General features: G+C 38.8%; 1 protein-coding gene across 1 annotated transcript in view; it reads left to right on the top strand.

The window, feature by feature from the left end:
* Positions 1-20,140, top strand: part of LOC131684826 (putative mediator of RNA polymerase II transcription subunit 26) — a 160,951-nt gene that overhangs the window by 105,712 nt on the left and 35,099 nt on the right. Inside the window, exons 5-6 of the mRNA XM_058968016.1 lie at positions 19,348-19,449; positions 19,578-20,036. Coding sequence (XP_058823999.1) covers positions 19,348-19,449; positions 19,578-20,036 — 561 coding nt within the window. The remainder of the gene's footprint in view (positions 1-19,347; positions 19,450-19,577; positions 20,037-20,140) is intronic.

Raw genomic sequence — 20,140 nt, 5'->3', positions numbered from 1 at the left:
ATAAGGAAAGAGAAGCTGTACCGCTCGCGTCTGGTGGCTGTACTGGGGGCAGTATTTTTTGTCATGTTACTGCTTTGCAGACTGCCGTACAGCGCTGAGCGTCCTGCACTAGCGAACGACAGCAGCGTCAAAAGAGAAATGAGTATGTAGACAGAAAAATTACAGCCGCAGAAAAGGTAGGCATTTTGCATTCTTGAACGACACACGATCGCTTTTTTCAGCGTGTCAGAGTTTTTCTTAAAATTTTTATCGAAAATCGCGCAGATTTTATCAAACTTTGCTAAGGTACTGTATTGATAGAAGATGGGGTGCGCTTCTGGGTGGTTTTAAACCGAGATGCAATTCTCTAGATACTCATTGAAGCTTTCAAAGAGTTGAGGATATTCTTAAATTCTCATTAAATGAACAATTAGAACAGTTAAAAAAGTTACACAATTAATAGAATAAATTAAATTGAGTCAAACTAACAAATTGGGTGAAATTAGTTATAAAAATGCCTCAGGAAAATTAATATTATTAAACTGAATAAAATATATGGATCCGAAAAATAATACAATGAGTAAAATGCATTAAATAAAGATGAATTGAATTAATTAAATTAATTAATTGAATTGAATGAACTAAATCAGTGATTCTCAACCCGGGGTTCACGAACACCTAGGGGGGCGTGATAAGGTTTTTGGGGGTCTGCAAGATGAATATTTCATCAGGTTGGATATTGAATTTTAAAGCTTATTCACATCACACAGAAATTAATATATTGCTAGCAAACAAAATTGACCTTCACAAACAGTATCGTCAGTTGCACAGTGTAATGAACCAGCCACAGATAATAAAAGTCCCCATAAAACGGGGAAATATGATTTCGATTGACTTGAAACAAAATCCTCTTTGACCTTCAGTAGACGTTGAACTGTTATTAAAAGTGAAAACGGATCTTTATCTCAAGGAAGTGGCATACATACAGTTACACCACGTGAGAAACTGTGTATAGGTAATGTTTAAAAGTTTAGCACAGACAGAAAAATTTATGGAGAAAATAAAATAAATAGAATGAAAAAAATGAAAAGATTCTAAAATTTATAAAAAGAATAAAAAATAAACAGAATAAAATAAATTTAATTTTAAAATGAAAACCTAAACAATATTTAAAGTAATGTTATGTTAATAGATTACTTAAATTGTTTTTAAATGAATACTTTGGATGAAATGGTTAAAATTAATGAATGAAACAAAATAGTAAAATGAAAAATAATGAAACTAAATAAAATGTAAAAACTGGAAAAATTGATAAAATGCATGTAATGGAAACAGTGAATAAAATAAACAAATACATGACATGAATAAACTAATCAGAATGCATTCAAAGAACGAAACAAATAAAATAAGATAATTTAATAAATTTAACTCAAATGTACAAAATGAATGAAAAGAATTAGAGGAATTCCACGAAGATTCGTCCGAAAATCTTTAAAATCGTGATTGGTCATCTTTGATTCCGATGAAACTATACAAGTTTGAACGGCATAGAAAAACTGAATATTTTCTACGGTGAATGAGACCGTTTTGACTCAAGAGCGTTTTTAACATTGCGAGAAATTTTGCATACAGATACGAAAAAATGTTCGATTACCATATTTAATAAGTAAAACTATCTGAGAGAGAGCAACAGCAAATGAAAACTTCTGCAAGTAAAAAATACACGTTAAATGCGCTTAACGAAAATGTTCCAAGACGTGATAGCTTTCAAGAGTTACAAAAACAATTAATTCGTGAAATTATGCCCTTTTCATAAATTATTCGCGTTTCTCGATCATGAAGTAGCACCAATGAAATGTTTATCGTTTTAAACATAAAAAGAAATTTTTTCCAGTGCATTTAGATCATGGAGAAGCGAACAGTAAGAGAGTTTTCCCAACATCAACTTTTAGCATATTTTTACAATTCCTACTATTTGCAATCAAAAATACTATTTTAGTATTAAATATAGTTACCATTTCAAATCAAAAATATCACCACAACAAAAAACTGAAGTAGTTTTTGCATTATTTTGAATTTTGTTTTAATAAATAAAAGTACGCTAAGGGTTTTACACGGTTTTTTGCATGGTTTTTACACGGCTTTTTATACGCAATTTGCACAGTTTTTCGCAAAAAGAAGTCTGTTTTAAAGGCAGAAAACTTAGACGATTTCTCGACAATTTTGTTGCACGGATTTCACAAAAATGTTGTTAGTCCTATTGAAGGCCTTAGGTGATTTTTGGTCAAGTTTTTTTAGCGGTTTTACATTTAATTTATTACAAGACCTTTTCATTCATTTATTTAATTCAATATCAATTTTATGATAACACTGAATCAACAATTTGCCTCCATAATACTCGATTTGTAGCTGCAGCTCTCCAACGTCGGTTACGCCCAACACTCGCCAAATCACGTTCCACCTGGTCCGCCCATCGTGCTCTCTGCGCTCCTCGTCTTCTTGTACCAACCGGATCATTAGCGAACACCATCTTTGCCGGATTGTTGTCCGGCATTCTTGCAACATGCCCTGCCAACCGTATCCTTCTAGCTTTGGCCACCTTTTGGATACTGTGTTCGCGTTAGAGTGCAGCGAGCTCGTGGTTCATCCTTCGCTGCCACACACCGTTCTCCTGCACACCGCCGAAGATCATCCTTAGCACCCGTCGCTCGAAAACTCCTAGCGCTTGCAGGTCCTCCACGAGCAAATCTTCCAAAATTATATGCATTTTCAATGCATAGAATTTGAAACATTTTTGTAAAAGTGGAAAAGGCGATCTTGAAGATTCCTTGTGGCCCACACTTCAACAATTTGGTTGCTTTTGGAACAGTATGAAAGAGTAGACACCAAATGACTTCCGGTTCAGTGGCATTCTCTAAAACCCCATCGATATGGGTATTTTTGGAATGGGATTGATGAGTGAGCGTCAGATATCGATGTTTAGGGCCATTTTGAAAACCAAGATGGCGACTTCCGGTACAGTGGAGCTCTCTAAAAACCAATCAATATGGGTATTTTTAGAACGGGATTAACGAGTAGATGCCAAATATCGATGTTTGAGGCCATTTCGAAAACCAAGATGGCTACCTCGGTTTAGTAAAATTTCCAATTACCAAAACAATGAGAATTTTTGGAATAGCGTTGATATATAGATACTGGATGTCAACTCCGGAAGTCATGTTTTAATTCAAGATGGTGACTTCTAGTTTAGTGGACGTCCCATTCATCTGAATAATACAGCGAAGACCAGATTTTATTATTCACCCTGATTTTGTCAGTTTTTGTATTCGATTTTGAGCTTCGCATGAAAATCCGCTCGATGAGCTCTAGCAGACGACAGCTCAAATTCGAGTAAATCCATTCAAGAGTCCATTTTTTTATCCCTTATAAATGCAAATGACGTCAGACCCCTGGCAACTGCATATTTTTCAATCAAGTCCCAAAACACTCCATGTTGTCTGAGTTATACAGAGGATCGCTAAGCCTATAGTCGCCATTTCGTATTTCAAAATGGCCTCAGACATTGATCTCAATTATGTGCTCATTAGGCCCGCTCTGAAAATATGCACACTGATTGGGTTATAGAAAATTCTAAATGGCCTCAGACATCCATGTTTGGCTTCTACTTGTTAAGCCCATTGCAAAAATATTATATTGATGGGTTTTAGGGTTCCACTGAACCGGAAGTCGCCATCTTGGTTTTCAAAATGGCCTCAATAATCGATGTCTGTAATTTACTCGTCAAGCCCGTTGGAAAAATACCCATATTGATGGGGATTTAGAGAATTCCAATGAACCGAAAGTCGCCATATTGGTTTTTAAAATGGCTTCAAGCATAGATATCTTGCGTCTACTCGTCAAGATTGATCCAAAAATACCCATATTGATGAGGTTTAAGAGAATTCTACTGAAACGGATGTTGCCATTTTGGTTATCAAAATGGCCTCAAGCAACGATATCTGACGCCGACTCATCAATTCTGTTCCAAAAATATCCATATTAGGGGTTTTAGAGAATTCCTCTGAACCGGAAATCGCCATGGTTTTCGAAATGGTCACAGACATCGATATCTGGTACCTAGCCCGTTCCACAAAAACCCACATTGTTTAGGTTTTAGAGAATTCCGCAAAGCCGGAGGTCGCCATCTTGATTTTTGAAATGGTGTGAGACATCCATATTTGGCGTCTACTCGTTAATACTGCTCCGAAAACAATCATATTATTCAAGAACGGGCCAAAAGGAAACCTCAAGATCCGACGTTTCCACTTTTCCAAAACTCTTCTGGGGAATTAGAATATAAGCAGAAACCGTACTACTTGTGTAATCCGCGCAAATTTTTTTTTCAAAAATCATCTAAGTATTTCTTCACCTTCAGGACATTTTTGATAAAACTCCAAAATTACCCGTTTTCCTAAAATCGTCTTTTGCATTGAATGTAACGCGGTTTTTTTGCACGGTTTTCGAAATTACAGCGGTTGTTTGCACGGTTTTGGAATAACGCGGTTTTTTTGCACGGTTTTATGCATTAACAGTTTTTGTATACGGATTTCGCAAATAACGCGGTTTTTTACATGATTTTTTTTACCCTATACGTATTCCCCGTGTAAAAAAACCTTAGCGTATTTTGTTGTATTACGACCTTTTCATAAGTTATGCGCGTTTCTCCGTCAAGATTCAAGAACAATACGTTTATAAAAATGCTGAAAAAATTTCCGTAACTTTACTTTCGTCATCGAGGCGGATGTTGTTTAAAGTTATCGTTAAAAAATCTTTTTTATTGATAGTTCCATATTTCTTGACCATCGAAATGGCGCCAATCATCGGTTTTCATCATCTACCTATCCAACTCGTTGCAGGAATATATGGATTCACTTCACTTTCTTTTTGAACGATTTGTCACCCTTTGCAGTTGTAACATTTGTAGATCTTTAGATCTGTGCTCAAAGACGTGATTGACCAGTGACATCCGTTGAACTTATGCTGTATTGAACTTGATGTCATGAACCTCAATGAGTTTGTAGAAAAATATCATCAACTTGTTATGATCTTAAGTTCTGTATTTCAGAAAGTTCTTTGGTACCAATAAACATCAAAGGGACTCAATATCTAACACAACTTTAAATTATGACCCTCGTGAGTAAATCTACGCTTAGATAGCTATGGCTAGCTATTTAATAAAGAACAGTTATATAAGTATTCAGATTTTTTAACTGCTTTAACGAAACGAAAATTTATTAGGAATGTGAATCGAACTTTATTACAAAATAAATCCGATCACTTCTTTATGAACTAATTCAATTTACGAACCCACGGTTTGGTTCGTAAATGGAGATTCCATTGTAATACGAGAAATACACTGTAATATTCATTTACGAACCAAACCGGGGCTTCGTAAATTAATTTTGTTCCTAAAAAAGTGTTCGTTATTTGAGATTTAGTACGGAAAAAAACGTTTGCTTCACATTCTTATTAAGATTCGTTGGTTGAGAAATATTCACGATAACCCTAACAATATGTGTGTTTTTGGGACGGGCTTGACAAATAGAGGATGAAAATGGACATTTGGAATATTTTTGTAATCCAAGATGGCGACTTCCGGTTGAGCAATATTCATAATAACCCTAACAATATGGGTATTTTTGAGACAGGTTTGACAAGCAGATGATGAAAACGCACAATTGGAACCATTTTGAAATCCAAGATGGCGACTTCAGATTGAGTAATATTCACGATAACACCAATAATATGGAAATTTAAACCGGAATTTGTCATCTTGGTTTTTCAAAATAGCTTCAGATATAGATTTTCGTCATGTACTCTTCAACCCCGTGCCAAAAATTGTTCAGGTTTTAGAAAATTTATCTAAACCGGAAGTCGCCATCTTGGATTACAAAATGACTCAAGACATCGATTCCCGCCATTCACTTGTCAATGCCATTCCAAAAATACTCACATTGTTGAGGTTATAGAGAATTTATCGAAACCGGAAGTCGCCATCTTGGATTACAAAATGGCTATAAAATGGCTCAAGACGTCGATTCCCATCATGCACTCGTCAACCCCGTTCCGAAAATACCCATATGTATTGTTGAGATTATAGAGAGTTTATCTAAACCGGAAGTCGCCATCTTGGATGACTTCAGGCATCGATTTTCGTCACTAACTCGTTGACCCTATTCCGAAAATATCCAACTTTTACGAGTAACAGTTATCTAAGGATATGCAAAATTGTATACAACTTCTCACTCAAACTTTTTTTACGAACTTGATTCGTAAATAAAGAGTTTATTGTTTCGAATTTAGTTCGTAAAAAAAATACGTAAATCGAATAATATGTAAAAAAAAGAGTTCATAAATGGAGGTTTCAGTGTATAAAATTTTTAGCTTTAAGTTTTTTAGCATTAAGTATTATTTTATTTTTCATTTGTTTTTTTTTATTTTTTATTTTTTGACTGAAACCAAATCTACTCCTGCCCATACCCTCTAACCATTGTCGTGTCAAGACCGACTTGCTCTTAGTTGGTCTTGTTTCGACCCAAGGTTGACTCATCTAATGTGATTCAAATTGCGAAAGACCTGACGAAACGTTATTCAGCCGTAACAGAAACTACAAACGTTAGACCAAACAAGATTGTTTGGTCTGACTTGAGGCAAGCAAACACGGTTGCTTGCGATCAGGTCTTCACGTTAGAGTATCGCGTGTATGTCCCTTTACGATGTGTGGAGATTGACGGCGTAACCATTAACGAGTTGGCCGTTTCACTGTAGTCAGCGCTCCTCGCTTCAGTCAGTTAAGATACTGGCGTATTAACAATTGCAATCGGTATCGTACGTTGACCAGAATCAACAAATAATAATTGGTGCAGACTTGCTCTCAAAGTTCTTAACGATCTCCATCGCCCTTCAAGTTTGGTGCTTTAAGTTTAAGTAACGGGTGTTCAATAAAAAATGAGAATTTTTTTAGTCATGTAGTTAAAAAACAAAAACAAATTTCAGCGAATTCAGTATTTTTTTATTAAAAACATAATGTTTATTCTTCAAAAAACCTCAATGAATATTGGAGAAGGAGCCCTGGTCAGCCGTATGGCGCAACTTAGTCGTGATGCTCTCACAAGAGCGCTGGGCGGTACTGACGTCCATCTTACGGATACTATTCTGGTGGTAAACTGCTTCGTATCCTTGGCCCGTCAATTATTTTTGTCCACTGAAGGAGCCGAAAAAATCCTCAATGGGACAGTACAGGGGCCAGTTGGTCGGGTTCCTTTTTTTTCGGCATGGAGGGTATCTTTTAATGCTCAAAATACTCCAGCGTCTTCTTGGCGCAATGGGAAGATGCCTTGTCCGGCCAGAAGACGTACTTCCTATCCTCATGATGCTCCTTTAAGTACGGCAGAAGAATTTTCTCAAGACACTCCTTCTGGTACACTTGTTGATTGATGGCCAGACCGCTCGGCTTGAATCACGGCTTTGAAATCCCTCTGTCCGATATGGCGATGTACAGCATAACGTTTCTTGCTCATATTTATGCTTAAAATTATATTTTACTTCGGGGGGTGTGGCCCTCTTGCGCTGGAATAGTAGCTGTCATTTCTTGGAATGTGGGTCTTCGAGAGCGGCCGTCCTTCCGCTCCACGCTCGGGGATGCGTTTCGTAAAACCGTACAACACGCTCGCGGAGTGCTTGCTGTTTCGACGCCATCTTCGATTGAACTGACAGGACCCGAGCGAAAAGAAACATACCATCCATTTCTAGAGTTCAGAGAGCAATTCTCTTGGAGAGAAAAAAAAAATTACGCTGTTCATTTTAATTACAGAAAGGTATTGAAATCATTCTCATTTATTATTGAACACCCATTACTTCTTTCAATTTTCGATAATTTAATATTGGGAAGGCAAAAAAACGAGAAATAAATATTTTGTTATTTAATTCTAAATTCAACAATGTTAAATTTATCCTTCGCACAAAAATTGTCTTTAAATAACCGCTTCATTGGCTGCGCTACTTAGTTAATGCGTTATTCCAGAATATCGAATGCTGCTATCAGAGCCGCAAATTTTCACCACGTTGTTTTGAACTGGAAGGAAGAATAAATCTCAAATCATGCCCTACTATGTTCAATTCGTCATTTTTCGTTTGCATCATTCATTCAAACAGCCGAGCTACTCAATCATTTTCCATTCATTTTCGATTTCATTGAACCTGTGAATATCTCTGTACTGGGATATTGACTAGGTTTTTCAAGAAAAACTACTCTGAACATATTTCTTACTGTTCTTGTAAGCTTGGGAACGCAAAATATGTCAACATTTAATCTAAACTCGCCTCTACAGAGCAGATGACAAGTTAGGTTGGTGAATGAAAAAGCATCAATTTGAAATGAAGACGTACGGTTTGGTTATGAAAATCCCACCAACTTGAAAGTGAATGATTAAGGAAGGCTTTGAATTTGAATCATGGATGGGTTTGATTGAGCTGAAAGTTGGCATTTGAAAATTAAAATTTGCACCACTGGCTGCTATAAGTATTGTATGTAAAGCCGGGGATGAATATAGGACCTAAGAGGAATAAGAGACTAGTCATTCCACAACTCAATGGAAAAAACATCGCGTGTAAAGTTGAAGCACCAAGTTTGTTTTGAAACGTTATTTCCCGCGATGAAAAAAACTCCATGCCAGAAATAAAATCCTTCAAACGGTTAATCTACTATCAAGTCTGAACTCTGAAGAGCTTATTTAGACAAAAAAAACCAATTCATTCAAGCGCGGAAAAACGTTTTTCGGACAATTTTCACTCCCGGCACCGACAACAAGCAGTGTGGGCGGCAGGTGGTTCCGCACTCCTTCCCTCTTGCTTTCACGTTTTAAGGGGGTTGTTGAGTAGAAACAGACTCAAGCGATGCTATCATTTTATGTAATACTTTCAAGTTCATATCACTTTGTTGCATCATTTTCTCCTCGCATCGCCCGACAATCAAGTTAGTAACAACAGCTGGAAACTATTTTACAACACCCCAAACATTCCTTTTCGAGTCGCAGAGAACGACGACGGAGAAGCGCTGAAAACGCGGACGGGGGGGGGGGGATGCCACCACGGAAGTAGTAGCAATGTAACATTGGTTTTTTTTGTCTTCAAACCCTGCTTCTTGCTAGTGTTCTTTGCAGTCTGGCACGAGACAGCAGAATGAAGCTATTTCGAAGCACGAAACAAGATAAAAGTAAGAAACTTTTTTATGAACTTTAATTACTTGAATGCACTTCTTCTGTTTGCTGTGTGCTGGTTGGTCGTGTGTGCATTTTTTTCCGCTCGGCACCATCGACGAGTGAATGCTTCTGTCCGTCTGTCGGAGGAATTAATGGTTCCGTCAGGTGCAGTGGAGGGCGGAACTGCTGGTAATTGCTGGTATTACTTACACATTTTTAATTTATTATATTTTTTGCCCACCGGTGGGTGAGTACTGAAGGCGAAAGAAATGAGGAAAATTCTCAACGATGATAGCCCAGTAAAACCGTTTTTGTTTGATTTGTGCAGTGCATGGACGGGGAATGTGGAGTTTTTGTTTCAAGTTTAGCTACTGGTTCTGCAAGTTTTGGATTTTTTACAGGAACGTGTCATAAAAATGCACATACAGTGCTTCTGGAAAACCATGATTCTCGTGTATTCACGCATGATTATGGTGCTTTTCTCGCATTAACACCATATCCACGTAAATTCTTTTCCAAGGAAGTTCCTTATATTTTATGAACAAAAATATCAGTATATCATTAAGTAAACAACATAAATCAATTTCGAAGGTTGAAAAGGAAGGCTTTCACGTCTCCTTGGCTGCCGTACCTGTACGGCTTGGATCAAACGGATCCAGAAACAAATCGAAACGGATCACTGCCAGAGCAAGTATTTTAATTTTCAATCTCAGGTACTCTCCGTATTTGGCTTCAAATTAGCTTTCCTAAATAAACACGCAGTCAGCGTCTGTTCCGATTTTATGAAAGGCACGTACCTGCATATCTGTATACAAATTTGGCGGAGGGTAATCGAAATTCTATGAGCACATTCCCTATGCGTATATTTTTCCGACACATTCGCTTTTCGACGCCTACTCCCTCGAATCGATCATTTGCGGTTCGTAGAAGCCCGTGGTGTTTTTTTTACACCGAGGCTCAAAAGATTGGCGCAAGGTTCCTATTCACTTCGACACACGCAATCCGTTTTCCATGACGAATTAACAAACCAGGACTTCACATGACCGCTGTATAGCTCGTACTCAAGTAGAACAAAAAACTGAGTAACTGGCATGAAGTGGATCAATGCTTAAATCGGTGCAAATCTGCCCGATTCAAATTTATTTCAGGTGTGCTTAGGTTGGGTGCCATCCCCGAGGGTAGGCCAACGTGAGCTCAATACGCAGCTGTATCAAGGGTGATCCGTTTCATATACATAAGAATGAATTATCCCAGCAGTTTTCCTTTGTCGCTAAAAAATCGATTGGGGCAGGATTCTGGGCCGCGATTATTGTCGTGTCGTCGTGTTTGAGCTATTGTTGCGGCTGAGGTAAAAATATGTACCAACCGGAACCAACCTCTACACTTATGGAAGCCTATGGATGTTTACATCTTGCAAGCTGATGTGGACCCGATTTGACACAGGTTGACAGCTGGGTGGAAAAGTGATTTCGTATTCTCAGCCACGTTCCGGTTTGAGTATTGTTTATTCTATTACTTCGGATTTTGGACTTACCGATAGCGATGCATGTTACTTGTTTGTCGATTGCGATTTTTTACCCGGTTTAAGGCGCTGGAGTATATCGACTGGTTGTAAATATTTACAACCAGTGAAACATAACGAAAAATATGATTTTTTGAGAATCAGACATTGTATTTATCACTAATATGAGTAAATGAGTCCGGATAATTTACCACTTCGACGACAAAAACTTACATTTTCACACAAAAAGTTGTTAACACTCACACAACTTCTCCGGAAAAATGAAACGTATTATTTGGGCGGTATGTTAAGTCAGCCCGGACTAAGTTGCAAAACATCAGAAAATGAAATACTGATAGCACTGGATAAAGAATTTCTTCAGCTACATTATATTATTGTCATATTTGAAATCTATTTTTTATTCAGTTCGTTTATTTTATAGGCACAAATGCGTTAGCTTGGCGGTGGCAAATTCTTTTGTTTTTTACATTTAAAATACTTAAAACTAGGAGGTTACAATGTTCAGATATTTTTTATATTGAGAGAAAGAAATCTACAGCTATTTAAGACAAGAAATTCAGTTCTATATATAAGATTCGGCGCAAAAAAATCTTTTTATGAAAAATTTTAAAACAAGGAATCCAGTTTAATATTCAAAAGTGGGAGGAATAGTTTTTTTTACGAAATATTTTACAGTTATCTTAAAACTAAAAATATAGTTTGGTATACAAAAGGGGAACAAGTTTTTATGAGAACTTTCACAGCTATCTTAAAACTAGGGATACAATTATATTTACAGGATGAAGGACAATAGTTTTAATGAATAAAAATTACAGCTATCTTAAAGCTAGGAATACATAATACCAATTTGATTGGGACTTAGGCTTGGTTAAGATATTCCAAGGGGGGCTTATTTCCAACATCGGTGTAGCAGCAGTTGTATCAAGGTCAGGGGAAAGAAGACGTATATGATGACATGGAAAGAAGAGCAGAACTTGTAACTTTCGGGCAAACGGGAGATCAGCGACACAGTGTCTTGTCAGTAGGTCATCGAGTACCGGGTTGGCGGATGGAATTTTTCAGACACACGGGGAAGTTATCAGACCATCGGGTCACTCTCGCTTCAGTTTCCTTCTATGCAGGGCGATGGCGGTCGCATAGTAGCACTCAGGCACTGGTCGGGTCTACAAGGTAGGACAGGGAACTTCTGGAAACGAGAAATAAGAGAGAGGGAGTAAATTAGGATGTTTTTCGTTTCTATAAAGATGTAAATAAGGGACATATAGGGTAGATCGCGATTTGCCAGCATATCCCGAACTGGGACATTGGGTGATCTACCTCGGGCCCGAAAGGAATTCTTTAACTGAGACCTAGCGTCACAGTACCCGGCCCATACCCAGACAACGTGATCGATGTCGTGATAACCTTCATTACAAGCGCGCCGACTACGCTCTGTGAGCCCAATACGCCGCAAATCCGCATCCAACGTGTAGTGGCTGGACGTAAGCCGGAACATTACACGTATGAAATCCCGACCCACATCCATTCCCCTGAACCGAGGCTTCGTTGATACCTTCGGGACAATAGAATGTAACAATCGTCCAAGTTCTCCATTGCTTCACGAGTTTTGCCAACTGTCTAGTGTCCTCTGGTCTGTCGTAGATGTCACCTTCTAATGCGCCCACCTTTGCTGAAGAGTCTGCCTTTTCATTACCCGGAATAGAGCAATGAGAGGGGGACCCAAACAAAGATAATCTGGTAAGATTTTTCAGATTCCCCGGAAAATACGGGAATTGCTTTTTGGGCTTCGCCGCACGAAGAGACTCGATAGAGCTGAGGCTGTCCGAAACGATGAAGTAGTGATCTGTGGGCAGTGTCGATGATCCCAAGGGTGTACTGAATTGCAGCTAACTCTGCGACGTAAACTGAAGCGGAATCATTGAGCTTGAATGAAGCGGTGATAGTATTGTTGAAGATACCGAAGCCAGTGGACCCATCGAGATTTGATCCGTCAGTGTAGAGCATTTTGTCACAGTTGACTTCTCGGAATTTATCATAAATTATATTGGGGATCGCATGCGGGCGTATATGATCCGGGATTCCATGAATCTCTTCCTTCATGGATATGTCGAAGAACACAGTAGAGTCAAAAGTATCTACGAAACGGACACGGTTGGGATTGTACGATAATGGATTGATGCTCTGTGCCATGTAGTTGAAGTACAAGGACATAAATCAGGCTTGAGAATTAAGCTCGACGAGCTCGAAAGCCCCCTTACTATTTAGGAAAACTGATGCCATCTGCTCGTGGCTAGCATAAGCCATTTGAATTTCTGTTGAGAGCAACGCAAGACAATCGTTTGTTTCTCTGCCTTTTCGGAAACCAAATAGTGTATCTGACACTTGACAGTAAGCCATTTGCTTCAACCCAATTATCGATGCGAGACAAGATCATTTTCTCGAACAACTTTCGGATACAGGGGTGGCATTACGCATCTCGATACGATCAAAATTCTATCGACTCGACTTTGTTTCGCATTATGTATTTCGAACCGAGCTCGAAAGTAAATTTTCGTTCGAGTTCGCTCGAAGAAGTATTAGATTATCGAGAAGTGTTGGCATTATGGAACCATAACAATCGAACTCGAAAGCGACTCGAGTCGAACGTATTTGCTCGATTTTATTGCTGTCGACTGTCGTTCGAGATTATGATTTGTGTTTTTATTTTGGAATACTTAGAGAATATAAAATTATGAGAAGGTGTAAAAAGCTCCGACGTACTTTGAGTTACTTTATGTTATATCTATTTTCACCATCAGGAACATACTTTTTTTGGAAAAAGTAATACTAAATATTGATAATAAATTATCTAACACCAAGTAATAATAAAAAAGTGTTAAAACAAATCGATGGAGCAAAGTGAAGATACCTTGACTTGTCTAATCGCTATCTGATAGATGTAAAGAATCACAATCATTCTTGATTTCAAAGTGGTGATTTAAACAATTTTATATTCTAATTGATGCATTTGTTCCTGACTATACCTCAATTGTTTTCAATATCACAATATAACCTTGAATTCAATGCCCTGATGTACGTTTTATACACCGACAGAATTAGGTGTTATATCGTCATTTGTATTAAATGCATGAAAATACAGGATATTATCTTATATAGCAAAGAAATTTGAATCAAATCGAATTACTAACAAATTAGAATGCATCAACCGATTGAAAATTATGCCATCTACAATTTCTGGAAACACTTCATTTCGATTGTGTTCTCCCTATCTCAAGTTGTATACTAGAACAGAATAATTAACTAACAAGTACACGGACAATCCCGCAAACACGAAAATGCATTTTTGTCTTGACTATTTCAACTAAAAATGGCTATTTTAACGAACTAGTTTTTAAATTTTTGCGTCATCAATTGCTAAAAAAATTGTTGCTTTTGGGAGCTATCAGTTTCCTGAAAAAACCATGAAAACCAAAATTTTAATGCAAAATTAGCCATTTTTATTGAAAAAGGAAGTTTGCTCGGTATGATTATTTTCCAAAAGACTTCAGAAAAGCGGTTTCGAAGTTGTGTTGTTTTAAACAATTATTTGGATATTAAATATGTTAAGAATAATTGTGAATAACTCATTCTGCAGATAATACATCTGATTTTTCAACCACTGATAACTCAGAAACTCTTAGTTGTACGGAAAAACTTATCAATAATAAAAAGTGCGTTTTCGAATGAACTCACCAATAAAAATATGGTATAGTTTTTTTTTGTTATTTATGTTATGAATTCTGCAAATGTTAGAAACTTATCGAAAAAACAAGCTTGGACTAATAAGTTTTTTATTTTATGAAAACATACATAATTATATTGAGAACCTAATTACTATACGAGATATTTCAATTAAAGCTGGCCCATAACATGGCGTTTAATGTAAAATTGCCCTTTTTAATGTTATAATTGTAATATCTCGCAAAACATTTTGAGATCCACTGCAAAATTTTTACATAATATTTCTAACATGATTTTTATTATTTGAAGAAAAAATAAGCAAAAAATTTAATCCAACTTTTAAATAAATTCTCAATTTTTCCGGCAAGCTCATGCGAAAATTCAACTTTTTATATTTAATATTTTTTCCATGCTTCAAATACTTTACGAGCTATCAGCGATTGAAAAATGTTCAACTTTTCTAACTTCAAAAGTTGAAGTAAATATTATATTCAGCCATAACAAAAATACCTGTCAAATATTTTTAGCTAAAGACTGCAAGAAAAAAATTGGAATGAACTAAAATTTTAGTTGTAAATCTGACGTTGATTGGCCCGTACGGTGCATAAAAGTTATCATCGATGTCTAAACTATTTTTCGCCAATGAAACAAAATGATTCGTTCTTTTATCAATTGTTTTATATAGTATAAATATTTTTGGAAAGGGTAAATTTATTTTTCGTATATAAAAGGAAAAAAATCGTATTTCCGGATCTTTTTGGATCTATGTTTGACAACATCAATTTTATTTCAAAGAGCTCACCCCTATTGTGCACTAGAAAAAAAGTTGTATTTGCAAAACTTATCCAAATATATTTCGATAACAAGCAACTAAAAACTAAACAAATTAAAACAATTCCTATATTTTACCAAAGTAGGTTTTATGAAACTTATTCGTAGTAGAATTAAAAATATTTTTTCTCAGTGTACTCTTATTTGACAGTTTGCGCTCGAACAGGCAGTCGAAATCTAGTAGCGCAATCTAACAAGCTCGAACGCTTGGTCGAATGCGATACATAATGCCGCAATTTAGTCGAAACGACTTCAAAACGTTTCGAATTGAGTCACTCGAATCGAGATGCGGAATGCCACCCCAGGACAGAATCGCGATCGATCGATAAGAGTTGTGGTCGGAGGCTGGTTTTCCTGGTTTTTGAATGGCGATAACCTTCACTTGCCTCCAATCATGAGGGACAATATTACCCTCAAGAAACTTATTAAATAAATTCAACAAGCGTCTCTTGGCAGAGTCTGGCAGATTCTTCAACAAGTCAAATTTGATTCTGTCTGGGGCTTTATTGTTACACAATAAAAGACCCAGTGAGAACTCCACCATCGAAAGCGGTGTTTTGTTCGCGTTATCGTGAGGGGTGCGGCGCGGTAGATCCCCTGTTCCGAGACGGAATCCGGACAAACCTTCTTGGCAAACACGAATATCCAACAGTTTGAATATTCCATGCTCTCGTTAATTCTGTTACGGTTTCATAAGCGTCGGACCATGCCCCAAAGAGTGCTCATCAATGTTTCTCTCGTTAGCCCGTCGACGAACCGGCGCCAGTAGCTAGGTTTTTTTAGCTTTCATCAAACTCTTCATGCGCGTTTCCGCCATCGAGTACTGTCGGTAGCTAGCTGGCAGCCCGTCATCCCGGAAGGTCTTATAGGCGGCGGCTTTCTCCGCGTACACGTCTGAGCCCTCTTTGTCCCACCATGGACTGGTAGGACTCCCGCGAGAGTTCTCGTCTGGTACGCGTTTAGTCTGAGCTTGAATCGCGGTATCGAGAATTAAGCCAGCCCGGAACCCGTACTCTTCCTCCGGAGGAAGGTCTTGAGTGGACTCGATTTTGTCGGATATCGCGGACGCGTAGCTTTTCCAATCAATGTTTCGTGTGAGGTCATACGAAACATTGATTGTATTCGGTGGCCCTGAACCGCTAGCAATATTAATTACGATTGGCAGATGGTCGCTGCCGTGGGGATCAGAGACTACCTTCCACATGAAATCTAACCGCAGCGATGTCGAACAGTGGGACAGGACTACGGCGCTCGGAAGCGCTGGAGGGGCAGGAATCCGTGTCATTTCACCCGTATTCAAAATGGTCATATTGAAGTTGTCGCAAAGCTCATTGAGTAGGGTAGATCGATTATCGATTAAGAGCAATATCGCAAAGCCGTCGGTGGCTATTTGAGGTTCTAGGGGAGATGTAGGTGGAAGCAATGCAAAGGTCTTTGCCTTTAATTCTGGTTTGGCAAGCGACAACTTCAATACCTGGTGTCGAGGGGAGGTCGATTCGGTTGAAAGAATAGCATTTTTTGATCCCCAAAAGTACTCCTCCGTAAGAGTCTTCTCGATCCAAGCGAATAATGTTAAAATCATGGAAGTTTAGGTCTATATCTGAAGTAAGCCATGTATCGCATAGTGCAAATGCATCGCATTTCAAGTTATTTAGTAAGACTTTAAAGGAATCGATTTTCGGGATAATGCTTCTGCAATTCCACTGTAGAACAGTGATTAAATCCGTGACCTCGTTCAATGAATTAGCCATCGAAGGATACAATCGTTGAAAGGAGGGGAGAATATTTGGGGTTTTGGATGTTCCTGGTAGTACTGGGAACCCCATTTTTAAAGCTCAGGTTACTGAGACCGGGAGCGACTTTCTTCGGTTTTGCTCCAGTACTTCCTTGATTAGTTATTTTAGGGGGACCATGAAGAGACACCTTTTGGCCTTTACGACGAAGCTTGGGAGAGGAAATGTTCCTCCTTTTTCTATTACTTCTAGGCACAGCAGAAGATGTTCCCTCCTGGTGTTTATCACAGTCGCTTTCGTCAGTAGACAAGCTTATATAGATGTTCGTAGAGACAGGTGGCGTAGCTATCTTAAGCATTTCTACAAAAGATCGCTTAGAGCGTCTCTGAAGGGAACACTTAAGATTCTCCTCGCGCTGTTTGTACGCGGGACATGAAGGGAGATCATGTGGGTTTCCCCCACAGTAGAGACACTTGTCGACGTCTCTTCCACAGGAATCATCCGCATGATTTCCACCGCATTTCCCATAACGGGCTTTATTGCTACAATGCATTGTAATGGGAGGCTGTGTGTCCCAATTGTTTGCAATTAGTACAGTTTAAGACCTGCGGCACAAAAAGGCGAACAGATAGACGAACCCTGTCAAAGAGGAGGTAGTTGGGTAGAGCATTACTGGCGAAGGTCACCCGATAAGAGTTTGACTTAACGTATGTTTTCTTCCCGTCAGCTGCGACTGATGCTGAATACAAACGTTTGCACTCTAGGATCATCACTGGCTTTAGCATAGGGTCTTTGAAACAGCCAGTCCCATCTGTCAGCAGGTCATCGCAAATCAGATTCGAATCGGAAACGACCCCACTGACTTCAACCCTGTTAGCTGGAATATGCACCATGTACTCGTTCGTAATGGGCCCGTAGCCAGCAATATCATTTGCCTGATTTAAACTGTTATCAATCACCCGAAGCTTATCAGGGCGAATTTTCGATATTTCTGTCACGGTCGAATACCGATCCATCAGAACTCGAGAAATTTGCAACAGATTCAAACACCTTTTATCTTTGGTCCGGAAGAAGATCACAAAGGGCCCGGTGGTCGAGCTTGGATATACTTTGTGCCGGGGAGCCGATTTTGTTTCGACGTCCATCTCACCTTGAGATGAATCGCCGCGGCGTCAGGGGAAAGTCATTTTTGCACGGCCCTATTGTCCAGTGCCAGTTAGTAAGAGAAACAAGAAGGGGAAACGTAAACTAATACTTCACTTGTGTATGTAACAGTATCCAGACGGGTTACTAGAAGAACACTGCTTCACTTGTCACTGACCGGCTAACGGTGCTTAGAAATAGAAACACAAAAGAAGGAAAAAAATACTGCAACGTCGACAAGGCGGAGAGTGCGCAAGTTAACCTTGAACGCGGATTAGCACTATTCTTTGTCGCTGTACACTGCACGGACTGGCAACAAAACACTTGTGGCTCGACCGAGCGCTCAAGAACGAATCATTCTCACGCTAGTTGTGGAGACGAATAATGTTGCGACTCATCTTATCTCGAGAAAGTTGGACATCGGATCATATTACCGTATTAAAGTGACCCCATAAACGAGATATGGAGAGTGCGGCATCTCTTCTGACGCGGCATCTCTCCCGAAATTACCCTATCTAGAAATAAGACCAGTTAACAGTTCGCTTCTGTCAAAACATGCATTTAATTTTTAGCGACAAGATGGATAAATTTAAGTCAATGGTATTTTCGGAGCTGTTTTATTAATGTATCGAGCAATTTATTTTGATATTGGTTTTGCACTGATAAACCTCCTAAGAGTGGGGTATTTTATAATAAGTTTATTTTAAACAGATACAATAAGACAATAACAACCGTAAGCAAAATTGCTGAAGATGCCAAGTATTTATCTTGAATAATTTCAAAGCTATCTTTTGTTGCTTGTGTATGTCCTACTAATATCTATTTTTTCGATATACATACACCCTGAATTGTTTATGTTCTTTCAGACGAGAAGTATCATAAAATCTGGTTTTTCGTGTGTAATTTTTCACTCCAACCTAGTTAGAACTAAGAAAAGAACAGTTCCAAGTTTCTTGGTGGAAAGAAATATGTTGATCACTTTCCAATACAAAATTCACTATTTGCCAAACCATTCAGATAACTGATTGCCTAACTTCTAGTAATCAGATAACGTTGAAACTTTCTAGATAGAATCATTTTTTATCAACAATTTACAATGATTCCAATACAATACTTAGTGACTATTAAAAACATGTTTGCCAAAATTGCTAATAAATAAAATAAATCGGTTTCGTTTCAGACTGTGTATCACAAAATCAACTATGTCGCACCGAATTCCGCTCTCAAAGTTGCCACATACGCAGCACCGGTACACTACGAGTACGCTCCCACCCTGGCCAAGGTGAGAACATACTGAAATTGCATTTTCCACACGTTCCACACACGTCGGCGGGAACGTGGGAAAATCCAATTCCGTTCGATTTAATTTTGAATGCTTGTTATCTTTTCTCGTTTCAACTTCTGACACAGTACAATTACGCCGCGGCCTCCATTCCCCAGTATCAGTACGCACACTATCCCCAGTATCAGGTGTACCAACATCATCAGACCCCGACCGGGACGTACATCACAACGGCGGTTCAGCAGGCCGCCACAGCATTCCACCACCAGCAACAACAACCGGCCACGATTTACGCAGCCCACCAACCGGCCGCGGCCACCATTCATTACACCCTAACAGCGGCTCAACCGTTGATCCATCAGCAGCAACAACAGCACCAGCAAAATTACCATCCTTCGCTACAATCGCATCACAGTCAAACGCCGGGCCCCACTACCTTCCATTACCAGCAGCAGCAGCATCCGGGTACGGCAACCCTCGTCGGAGTTCAGCCCCAAGTTCCGGTTGTTCACCAGGCACCGATCGCTGCCATCAATCAGGTTCATCAGGCAAACCAGCTGTACGCGGCTCAGGCTCAGCTGGCCAAGGTAGGCTTCCGGATCGTGGGGTAGAATTTGTGCAGTCATCTACTGTTTGTTGTCGCAGACTGATTGCCCTGAAATGAACTTGCTCTAATATCCTTAAGGTTGAA

This window comes from Topomyia yanbarensis, chromosome 2 (genome assembly GCF_030247195.1).
Source record: "Topomyia yanbarensis strain Yona2022 chromosome 2, ASM3024719v1, whole genome shotgun sequence".
Classification (NCBI taxonomy): Eukaryota; Metazoa; Arthropoda; class Insecta; order Diptera; family Culicidae; genus Topomyia; species Topomyia yanbarensis.
This window is presented reverse-complemented; position numbering and strand designations above follow the sequence as displayed.